This window comes from Notechis scutatus, chromosome 1, assembly GCF_049901735.1.
Source record: "Notechis scutatus isolate UNSWTSFEM ecotype Mainland chromosome 1, rNotScu1.2, whole genome shotgun sequence".
NCBI lineage: Eukaryota > Metazoa > Chordata > Lepidosauria > Squamata > Elapidae > Notechis > Notechis scutatus.
Genome location: NC_142009.1, coordinates 200,921,965 through 200,933,996, shown reverse-complemented (window position 1 = coordinate 200,933,996; position 12,032 = coordinate 200,921,965). Strand labels below are relative to the sequence as shown.

General features: G+C 35.8%; 1 protein-coding gene across 50 annotated transcripts in view; it reads right to left on the bottom strand.

Annotated features, from left to right (window-relative positions):
• NEB (nebulin) overlaps positions 1 to 12,032 on the bottom strand; it is a 235,737-nt gene that overhangs the window by 202,153 nt on the left and 21,552 nt on the right. For all 50 annotated transcript variants that reach the window (XM_087949995.1, XM_087949996.1, XM_087949997.1 and 47 more), the window contains exons 13-27: positions 11,558 to 11,674; positions 9,651 to 9,752; positions 9,452 to 9,559; positions 9,271 to 9,375; positions 6,559 to 6,657; positions 5,063 to 5,167; positions 3,633 to 3,740; positions 3,419 to 3,532; positions 2,850 to 2,951; positions 2,656 to 2,763; positions 2,468 to 2,572; positions 2,008 to 2,106; positions 1,491 to 1,595; positions 482 to 589; positions 269 to 382 (exon numbers count right to left, since the gene is read on the bottom strand). In XM_087949995.1, coding sequence (XP_087806121.1) covers positions 269 to 382; positions 482 to 589; positions 1,491 to 1,595; positions 2,008 to 2,106; positions 2,468 to 2,572; positions 2,656 to 2,763; positions 2,850 to 2,951; positions 3,419 to 3,532; positions 3,633 to 3,740; positions 5,063 to 5,167; positions 6,559 to 6,657; positions 9,271 to 9,375; positions 9,452 to 9,559; positions 9,651 to 9,752; positions 11,558 to 11,674 — 1,599 coding nt within the window. The remainder of the gene's footprint in view (positions 1 to 268; positions 383 to 481; positions 590 to 1,490; positions 1,596 to 2,007; positions 2,107 to 2,467; positions 2,573 to 2,655; positions 2,764 to 2,849; positions 2,952 to 3,418; positions 3,533 to 3,632; positions 3,741 to 5,062; positions 5,168 to 6,558; positions 6,658 to 9,270; positions 9,376 to 9,451; positions 9,560 to 9,650; positions 9,753 to 11,557; positions 11,675 to 12,032) is intronic.

Here is a 12,032-nt window from a genome sequence, read left to right as displayed (position 1 = left end):
TACTAATTTTTCTTGTGTTATAGCTCTAGAACAAAGGTGTCACACTTGCAGCTTGCAGGCCAGATGCATCACATGCTGGCCATGCCCACCCAGTTTAGCAAAGGGGGGAAATGTTGAATATGTCATGTGACAACAACATGACGCCATGAATTTGACAACCCTGCTCTAGAATACAGGGAGCAAAAAAAAAAGCTGTACTACATCATCACAAAGATTCTAATATGCCACAAACTCCATTTTCACTTTATTGTAATTTGGGTTTACTTACGTCACTTTGCAGTTTCCCTACTTTCAGAGAATGTAAGATCTTGGGATCATCCTGGACACTCAAGGCTCCAATAAGCTTTCCTTTGCTCTTTTCATAGCCTTTCTTATACTCAACCTACAAGGGGACATTGGAATAAAATACTTGCATAGGTTACGAACTTTGTATGCATATTGAATGCTAAAGGTTACCCTTATTACTCTGTCCAACACTTACATCACTCGTGATTTTCTGTTTTGCTTTCGCAGCCAGAATCGGGATAGCATCCATTTTGATATCAAACTTCTTTGCTTTTGATTGATCCCAGTCATACTTATACCAATTCTAACAAAGAGAGAAGAAGAAAATAAAGTGGGTCAACTTGAACTTTTATCTGTAACCATACCTCAGTTTGATTGACAAAATGAAAACGTTCTTCAAGTTAAGGGCAAACATTTCTAGCCAACTGAAATATAAATTCTAACCTTTCTATATGCTACTATGAAATACTACTAAATATATAAGCACTTTTTAAAATTTGGAAGTTGTTAAAAAAAGCCTCTTAGGAGATGAACAGTACACCATATGCAAACAAATGATGTAACCAATCTATCCTCTGCAGTACTTGAACATAAAGGCACAATGCATTCACCTAATCAAGTTCTTTATCAGCACCTGATCCTTGCCTCAAAACCAAGCTGTGATTTATGACATAATTGGAGATGTGTTTGCTGAATCACACATCCTTCCATAATATTCCCAACAACTGCTTTTAGATCTATTTTTTTTCCAGGTTGTGTTAAGTCTGCACAACTTGATTAGACTCTTTCCCTATCATTCCTGCTACCTTTTTCCTTTCTCCTGACCCATATAGTCTTTCCTAAATATTTGTTGAAGTTTTGTTTTCTTTTTTACCTTTCTTATGTCATAATTTTGACAAGCTTCATTCTTCTTCCCCAACAATCAATGTGTTCTGTACTCTTTTCTCTATGGTTCTAAAATTAAGTTAGTTCTCTTTTCCAGTTTAATGCCCTTGCTCATACCGACTATGGATTATGAAAGAATCCCAGTGTCTTCAGAAGGCATTCATAGTCTTACTCCTTGCTTACCTGATTGATATCACACTGCAATGTTTTAGATTCATGCCCTATTATCCTACTAGCAATAGTAAAATTTCACGTAATTGAGTCAAAACTTAAATTACATATCACTCTAACTGCAAAATTATCACAAGTCTTATACTTACATCACTGATGTTATAAGCATTGACTCTGGACTGAAGGAAAACAGGAGCATCAGGAGGCATGGAACATCTGGATTTTTCAGCCTCATGTTTGGCTTTGTAGTTCATCTGAAATGCAGAATGAGTTACTGAGGACTTAAAAAGCAACTTTGTGGGGATGTATAAAAATGCCACGCAAACACACTGTTCAGAAGACAGATAATTTCTCAACAGTGTGCCACATATGTATCTAATGTCAGAGACTGACATCTAATGTCTACTAGTATCTGCACAGCAGAGGAAAAGAGTTTCTTAGCACCATCAGATTAAGAATGTCTTTGACTTTCAGTGGCTCAGCAATCAAAAATGATCACTTTCATTTTGCAAAAACTGACTCTAGTTAAGTATCAACCTGTAGTTCCTGACAATTCCTTCCAATCACTTAACATTATTGCAATATTAAGTCCCTGAAAGTCCCAAATAACCGTGGGCTCTTTGTCAGGCAACTTAGCAGAAAATACAAAAGCATGCAAAGCCTTACGTCACTCAGCTGCTTGGTATTAATCTGTGCTTGTAGCAAAACTGGAGAATCCGACACTGAAGTAAACTTGATCTGGTTAGGAGGCTTTTTGTAGGCAGACTAGGGAGAGAAAGTTTTTAAAATTCAGCGGCAATTAATTTTTGGTAGACATCAAGTTTATGATTTTATAATTCATAATACATTATATGAAGGTCCATTGTGTTACCATCATCCATGCAGCCATTCAGCAAAAGTACTGTTGGAGAAGGTAGCATTTAAATTGACAGTATTTGCTATATGAAGTTTGAATTCAGTTCTTGTGCCACCAGCAATACTTCAGATATTTTTGGATCATATAATATATTTTATTTTATTTATTGTTTGAAGAATTTCATGAAATAATAATAATAATTGAGATATTTATATTTTTTTTAGTTCTGAAAATCATACATAATATAACCTCACTAGAACAATGACTTACATCCTTGCACACATCCAGCTTCTTCATGACTTCATATTCTGGAGTTATGGTTTGAGGGAAATAACATTTAGCCTTGTCATCTTCATAGTCCGCTCTATAGTTTTTCTAGAGAAACCATCAGAATTCAGTAAGTACCATGAACTGAATAAGGGGGGTGGGGGAGAGAAATAGGTACAATTCATACTTACGTCGCTCTTCATAGCTTCAATCTTCATACAATGCGCTTGATAGGGGTCCTCAAAAGTGCCTATGTACCGGCCCAAGACATTGGTTACATAAGGCTCCTTGTATTTCACCTGTGGAGCAACAGTCACACATTGTAGCAAAACAAGCAAGACTATGTCTGGAGCAGAAGCAAAGGAGAAATCTTCACCACACTTACCCCACTGAAGTTCTTAAGAACATTGTCCACTTGATACTGTGGAGTCTCACAATAGTTAATGCTTACTCCTTTTGCTTTTTCATGTGGTTCCTTATATAATCTCTGCAAGAGTGAAAAAGTAGAAATAATCATGCATCAGGGATTTAGACAATATTTCTTATATGCATGATGTTGTCTCCCATTTAGAAAATTTTGCTATTGAAGTGTTGGTTATCTTGAGAAATAATAACAAACATTTATGGGAAATAAATAGCATAATCAAATATATGAAAAATAATAGTCAACGGGCCAATAGGAAGGAGAAGACTAAGGAACTTGTAGTTAGATGGATTTGACAGGCGAAAAGTTTAAGGAACAAAAAAAACCACTGTTCAGTATGTATATCATACAGCCAATATATTTATTTGAAATTAATTATAGAGTCAAGATTATAATATTTTTTAAAAAATGTTTAGGACTTGTTATTCCATACTCTGTCCCCTTGCTTGTAAGTTCCTGGAATCCAAGGAAAATGTTGTATGCCTCCCACACTTCCTGTTTTCACAATACTATACATTGGGGTTACTTACATCGCTTTGCAGTTTGCCTACTTTCAGTGAGTGCATGATCCTAGGATCATCTTCAACACACAAAGCTCCAACAAACTTCCCTTTGTTCTTTTCATAGCCCTTTTTGTACTCAACCTAATTGGGAAATGAGAATGACATAGTTTCGTATGCTATAAATTTGTATAAAAATAGAAAGCCAAGAATTGCCTTTTTTAAAATTCAGGGTAACACTTACATCACTTGCAATTTTTTGTTTTGCTTTGGCAGCCAGAATCGGGATGGCATCCACTTTGATATCAAACTTCTTTGCTTTGGATTGATCCCAGTCATACTTATACCAATTCTAACCAAACGAGAATGATAAGAAAACATAAGGGAAGTATAACATAAAGAACCGAAGCAGCCATTTATTGTAGAAAATATATAACATCACAACAATCTGGCATATTCAAGTCATGCATTGAAATCAGCGCTGCTTCGGAAACCTGGTTTATTACTAATATATATTGGTATTGAAGAAAAAGAAGTACTAGGTTCATCTCTGTGTTGATTTCATGAAATGACTAGATCCCTCTTGGTTTTTAGAGATCATATATTGATTCAGTGATAGTTGTATCAAAAAAAAAAATTCCATTAACAGTGTTGAGTTATCCACACAATGTTCCTCTTATTTGTTATCCATTGGTACACATTTCTCTTTCCTTTATCTCTCTATTTCCTTTGCTTCATTCTATATTGTTTCTTCATCTCTACTGAATTTTTTGTTTCAATCATTCCACCTGTCAGTCATTTTCCCACTTAGCCTTTCCTTTTCCTCCATTTCTTTTACCTGCTTCTCTCTCCCTCCCTCCCTCCTTCCCTTCCACCCTCTCTCTCTCATTCTCTCTCTCTCCCATTCAGTCATTTAATTTTTCCCTTTTAAGGATTTCTTCTTTTCCTTACTACCTTATAATAATTATCCCCAAGATGCCATCCAGATACAGGATTCATTGTGTTAATAATTCAAAGGTATTGTCCAGGTATGCCACCTTCCTTCCTTAGTGGATTTTTCATGGTAATAAAAAATGAAACAGGCAGTGAGATTGGGAAGGGGGAACTACAACAATGATAAATAGAAGATGAAAACCTCTGCTCACCCATTGAATTCTATAAATATGAAAGAGTAACTGCACCATAGTAGCCACATCTGTAAGTACCCATTGTTACTTCCTCTTGCTTTCAATTTTTAAAAAGATATTTCTAAATAAGCATTAGACTTGGGTCCTTCGCTTTCTCCCATTCTTTTGGACTTTCTTCTTTTACATTTTTCTCCTTCAAAACATAACTAGTTTAAACCAGCAATCAATTTGTCTGTCCGTCTGTCTGTCTGTCTGTCATTTCTCTCACTCTATCTCTCTATCTCTATATCGCTAGCTACTATCTATCTATCTATCTATCTATCTTTACTTCTATCTCTATCATATATGTCATGCCCCTGTCATCACATATATCTATTATATCTATTTATCTATCTATCTGTCTATCTATCTATCTATCTATCTATCTATCTATCTATCTATCTATCAATTTTTACATCACTAATATTATAATATTAGTAATTCATAGTAGTAACACTATTATTAATTATGAAGTTGAATTGCAAGGACAGTTGTCCATAATACATACATCACTGATATTATAAGAATTGACTCTGGCCTGGAGAAGCAAAGGAGTATCTGGAGGTATGGAAAATCTGGATTTTTCTGCCTCATGTTTGGCTTTGTAATTCATCTGAAATGCAGAATAAGCAATGCCATAAAATGAGTTCACATGGGGAAAAAAAGTTGAATTACAACACTATCATGTATTGCTAAGATGAGATCTGATCAAGACAATGGATTCAAATGTTTCAACTCAAATATTTCAAAAGCAGGCCATAGTTAGCCATAGTTCAGCAACATAAGGATGTGTATTGGTAGACTGTATCAGTATAAATCATCTGGAATGAAATATGCCTCGCATGCAGACAGAACAGTTTGCTTGCATTTCTATGATACAGCTTCTTCAATAAAAATGGTAAGAGATAGGGAAATTTCAGGCTGGTATTTGGATGTGCTGTCATTAAGACTTGAGGCAGTTTGGAGCAGTGGTTAAGGCATCAGGCTAGAAAGCAGGAGATTGTGAGTTCTAGTCCCGCCTTAGACACAAAACCAGCTGTGATGATGAGCCAATCGCTTTCTTTCTCTCAACCTTAAGAAGGAGATAGGCACAAATTACTTCTGAAAATATTGCCAAGAAAACTGCAGGAATTAGTCCAAATAGTCACCAGAATTCAAAAACCTGATTCAAAGACACAACAACCACCAAGTCATTAAAACTGGTTGCTGGAGTCTAAAACGCATGGCACCCTCCTATTTTGATATCTTATCTGTGTGAGATCTAACTTACTGTTATGTTAATAGAAATCATGTATGCAAATGTAATGGCAGGAAGCCAATTTTATTCCCCTAGTAGTCTTACCACTGCCCCACAAAATCAGGTGTTATATGTGTACAGAGGAAGAAGAAAAATAAATTCCTGTCTTATTGCTAGAAGTCTGGTTCCACCTTTCAGTTTATTATAATGTCTGAAAAAGTGGGGTTTTGTGCTTTAAGATTTTTTTTTTTACTATAGGACTTAAGACATGAAAGTAAACAACCACCATATTGAAGAATATGGCAGGATAAGTGAAGAGAGAGAGATTCCTCTTACACCAATCTCCATCAATTTCTTTCTATATCCTTCTCCACAATATCAGATTCTTAAGATGACACAGTCCTGAAACAGGACTGTGTCAAACTCAATCACATCACATGATTGTATGTACGTATCACAATGTTTTTTGCCTTTGTGGAGCTGGGGTGGGCGTGGCCTGTGTGTGATGCATCTGGCCCACAGGCCACCAGTATGATACCCCTGCTCTATTGGAAACTAACCACTGTTTATTCAAGATGCAATATTCTACTGCATAATGCTTTAAAAAGCAGAATAGGTATGTTTCTTGGTCAACCATGAGTTATTAATTCTCCCTTTCATTGTTAAATATGCAGTATTATGGCTGGAAACATTTTATCACACATAAAGTTTCATGAAGTATTAAAAACCAGAGAAGAACTCATTCTTTAACTTGCAGGTTAACTTACATCACTTAACTGCTTGGTATTAATCTGTGCTTGTACCAAAACAGGAGAATTCGCCACCTGAGTAAACTTAATCTGATCTGGAGGTTTCTTGTAGACAACCTGGTTGAAATGAAAGCAAAGCATAATGAATATTCAAGCTGCCATGCTATGGTCTTCCATTTTTGGATCAACATATATAAATGATTAAAAAAAAGAAGCAGCATTCAGAAAAAAAATAGCATTGCAGTTAATGATGCTGATTGAAAAAACATCTAATTGGACAAAACCTTGATATACTAATATTGTCTGGAGTTCTCAGAGGTTTTATATATATATATCAAAGCATATAATCAAGACATCTCAGTATGTTTTGCATCTGGAATGATAGCAGATTTTAATATATATGTTGCATCTAGAATACATTCTCTCAATAACACACATTAAGATTCATCAAGGGCAGAAGTAACAGTGGGAGGGAATCAGTGGCCTCTGTCTTGTGATCACTTCTGAATCCATTTCATTATCCAGGGAGATAATGACTGGCAAACCAGAAGCTAGTCAGATATTTATAAATCTGGCATAACTAGGTACGTCATATACAAATTCCCACTTCTGGCTATAGTTAAGGCATCTTACCTTTTTTGCAAACTTAGCCATGGTTTATTTCGACGGTTCAATAAGCCCTACCATGGCAAGGCTAAGGGCATTGTGCAAATACAAATAGGCTATAAATACAGTAGCATGAGCTAAATCAAAATGTATTACAAGTAGTCCTCGACTTACAACAGTTCATTTAGTGACCATTCAAAATTACAATGGCACTGAAAAAAGTGACTGAGGACCATTTTTCACACTTACGACCTTTGTAGCATCCACAGGATCATGTGATCAAAATTCAAATGCTTGGCAACTGGTTCATGATTATGACTATTGCTGCGTCCCAAGGTCATGTGGATACCTTTTGCAACCTTCTGACAAGCAAAGTCAGTGGCAAAGCCAGATTCACTTAACAACTGTGTTACTAACTTATCAACTGCAGTGATTCACTGAACAGCCGTGGAAAAAAAGTTCATAAAATAGGGCAAAATCAACTTAACAAATATTTCACTTAACAACAGAAATTTTGGGCTGAATTGTGGTCATAAGTCAAGGACTACCCGTATTTCCTTCAATTCCGAAAGTTTTCAGCCTATGATAATTATGAAAACATCAAAAGTTATCAGATGCTCAATTAAAGAGATGTTTGACTTATTTACTATTCAGTAATGTGAACTATCCTTAATCCAGCCCATACATATTGTCATTTAATGTGTTTGTGAGTGAGCGAGTGTACAGAGTATTAAAGGTGATCATTTACACCACCATGTCCAATTCTACAGAAAGTGAATTGAATTGATAAATAAGATTTTGCTTGAGAAATTATGGTATATGACCCAAACACATGTTAACCACTAGATGTCATGAGCTGCCTATAAATTAATATGATGATGTAAGATGTTAGAAAGATACCACCTGAAGACAAACTACACATTACATGCAAATAAACTTTTTTTAAAATTAATACAAAGCAACCTCTTCAGGCTGCAGTTTTCAGCCAAGACCAAGCAAATAGCATAGACTATAAATAGTTCAATTCAATATTTTTTTGTCTTATTTCACTCCTTTATTCAAAATGCCAGTTCTTCAGTATACCTGTTGGAATAATGGGACTCAGTGATGTGATCCTAATTCAACAGTTTTCCCCCCGAACGTCATCACTCTGCTAAACAAATAATTCCCTCAACACTGTCAAACTATTTACTAAGTCTGCATTACTATTAGTATTTCTGTTAATCCTCCCATCCTTCCTTTCACGCATCTCCTCATACTTATGATTGTACGACTGTAACTTTGTCGCTTGTATCCTTACGATTTATATTGGCTGTTTCCTAGCATGATTCAATTGCTTATTGTACCCTATGACTATCATTAAGTGTTGTACTTTATGATTCTTGACTCTTGACGAATGGATCTTTTCTTTTATGTACACTGAGAGCATTTGCACCGAGACAAATTCCTTGTGTGTCCAATCACAATTGGCCAATAAAGATTTCTATTCTATTCTATCTAACATAGACCATGATTCTTAAATACAAAGCAGAATAAATATTCCAATAGAAGATAGCTTTTTTCCACTTCTGTGCAATATTAAAACATAACCAGTGGTCAGATTTAAAGGGTCCTTGGTGTTTTCTTGCAGATGTTTCATTACCCAAACTAGGTAACATCTACAGCACTAGCACTGATGATGTTACCTAGTTTGGATAACAAAACAACTGCGAGAAAACAAGCAAACTCAGAGAGCATCGAAGAGCCCTCATGTCAATCCTGAGCTAGAAACAGTCAGATTTAAGTCTGTGTTCACTTCTGCAGGTCCAGTGTTTGTCTATCTTCAAAACACATTTCATAATGCAGGCATTCCAAACAGAAATGGTATTCAGCAGATTTTGACCAGTTCAAGAGAACCGGTAGCGGAAATTTTGAGTAGTTTGGAGAACCGGCAAGTACCACCTCTGACTGGAGATTTTACAGTATCCTTCCCCTGCCACGCCCACCAAGCTGTTTTACCGGTAGTAAAAAATTTTGAATCCCACCACTGATTCCAGCTGCTTGAAATAAGTTTTGAAAGGCATGCTTTCCTCCCTCTGAGGTTCTGAGCCATACACAGATACGAGATTTCACAGCGGTTCTTACATCTTTGCATTTGTCTAGCTTCTTCTGGACTTCATATTCTTGAGTCAAGGTCTGGGGGAAGTAGAAGTTACCCTTTTCCTCTTCGTAGTCTGCTTTATAGTTTTTCTAGAGAAACAATAAGGGATCAGTAACCATTAAAAAAACAGCAAAGCCAGATTAGGTAGACAGAACTCATACTCACGTCACTCTTCATAGCGGCCACCTTCATGCAATGTGCTTGATAGGGGTCTTCAAAGGTGCCTATGTACCGGCCCAAGACATTGGCTTTGTAAGGCTCTTTGTATTTGACCTAAAAAAAAACCAGAATGCCATCAGTTTTTTATAAGAAACTGCATGACTTTATCTGGAGCGCATTAAAGAACTATTTCTATCACACTTACATCACTAAAGTCTTTCAGAACATTGTCGATTTGGTACTTTGGAGTCTCACAATAGTTTATACTTTTTGCTTTGGCTTTCTCGTATGCTTCCTTATATAATCTCTGCCGGGAAAAAAAAAAAAAGAATATAAAGTATTATAGCAGTATTAGCATAAAGAGGAACACAGAAAAACAAATGTAAATTATTCTGCTGATTACGATGCCATCAAACCTGTGCTGCCTTCAAATGAAGCAAGAGGGTATAGAATGCAATTCTTTATTTTCAGTTATTTATCTTATCCAAGTTATGAACATTGGGAAAGAAAAGCATTTCTGGAAGAAATAAGAGAACCAGCATTCTCTTTTCTACGATGGTAGACAAGATTTCTGTACAATTGCTTCTTCTAATGAAAGGAAAACCCCTTCTTCCATATGTCTCTTCCTCCCTTTATTTTGTTTTTAACTCAAAGCTGTGTCGCTTCTGGACCTGGGGATAATTTTTGAATGGCACAAGCTCTGAGATTTCGTTTTTTCTTGCATTCTCTAAGCTTTGCAATGCTCTTTATTACGCTTCTTTTTTTAAAAAAAATGGTTATAAAAATAATAGAATACAAAAGGAAGAAAAGAAATAAGAGGAAACACAGATATCCTCGACTTACAACAATTCATTTAGTGACTGTTCGAAGTTACAACGGCACTGAAAAAAGTGACTTACGGCTGTTTTTCATACTTACAACCATTGCAAGCATCTCCACACGGCTATGTGATCAAAATTCAGATGCTTGGCAACTGGCTCATATTTATGACAGTTGCAGTGTCCCGGGGTCATGTGATCCCCTTTTGTGAGCCTTCTGACAAGCAAAGTCAATGGAGAATCCAGATTCACTTAACAACCACATTACTAACTTAACAACAGCAGTGATTCACTAAACAACTGTGGCAGAAAAGGTCCTAAAATGGGCCAAAGTTCACTTAAAAAATGTCTCACTTAGCAACAGAAATTTTGGCTCAGTTGTGGTAATAGGTTGAGGACTAACTGCACAAGAATAATTACTAAAGATAGATTTTAAAACACATAGTGAAAAAAACTTTCTAGGAACACATCCTTTCATTTGCGTCCCCAACCACTAACCAGTTTAAATACTTGATTGGTTTCTGTTTAAGTCCCAGAAACCAGATTCCCAATGTATATCTTGCCTTGTTAAAAGCCCAGCATTATGTCCATGTGTAGTCTTCAAAATACTATCAACCCTGGACACAGGTTCCTGTGATGCCTAAAATTTAGATAATTTTAAGCTAAATTCCCCAAACACCTCTTCATAAAATCAAAGGTTTTTTTAAAAAAAACACCAGAGTAGTCTGAGCCATGTCATTTTATGTCATTCCCAATTCACATGTGCTGAACAAAATGTAATCCCAGAGCATTTTTCACTCGCTGACCTGGCTCGCGATATACCTGGGGAAGCGAGACACTCTCATAGACGGTTTACAATATGAATGCAACAAGGGAGAAAGCTTTATCTGACGTCCCCTTGTGCAGCCATTGTCCAAGATTAAAAGATGCACAGAGTTGATAGCTCTTACAATACAAATGGAATAGAGAGCAAGATATTTTTCGTAGATATTATACTTTGGGATTCTGTGGTAAGCACCGTATGTTTGAAGTAAGCAAGCTATAAGCTTACTATCCTCAAACAAGATCATGTATCTTGTCCTACTTTGAGTAGGGACATTCTACTCAAAGGAAATTTTATTATCTACTCTGATCTAACCAATTTGTTGATTAAATTTTGCATTTTCATAACAAGACAAGAGGTCTCACAGCAAACCTATTAGTAAAGAAACCTAATTTTAAATAACATATAATGATGAATTGTTGAAACTTTGTTTTGTCAAACATCGCTGAGGGGAAAAAATAGCACACTTACATCATTTACATTATTTGAAACAGCTTTTAGATGCCTGAGCATCGGATTCTCCGTTGCTGGAAGTACATTATAATCTGCTGAACCTTTGGCTTTTTCATAATCTTCCTTGTATTTTATCTAGAAAAAATAAGGGGAAAAATTAATTCATTTTGGTGTAATCCGATGACCTTTTTATTTGGGCTTTTAGCTCAAAGACTTTTTAAAAAATGGAAACATTCATGTACCATTCTAAATCAAACACACTGGCGTCTCTTAAGAGATGCCATCTGTTCAATTAAGAAAACAATTTCAACTGGAAAATGCTATTTGTACTTGCATTTGGCAATTATTCCATAGTCAAAAAACCATTGCTGATGAAATATAACCAGAATGGGTTGTGCTTTCAAGAGTTAAGTACCTTTTGTCATTAGCAAAAATCCTTTTCAAGTTCTATTATCTCTTCTGCTAAACTTTTATTACTAAATCTAAAAAGGAT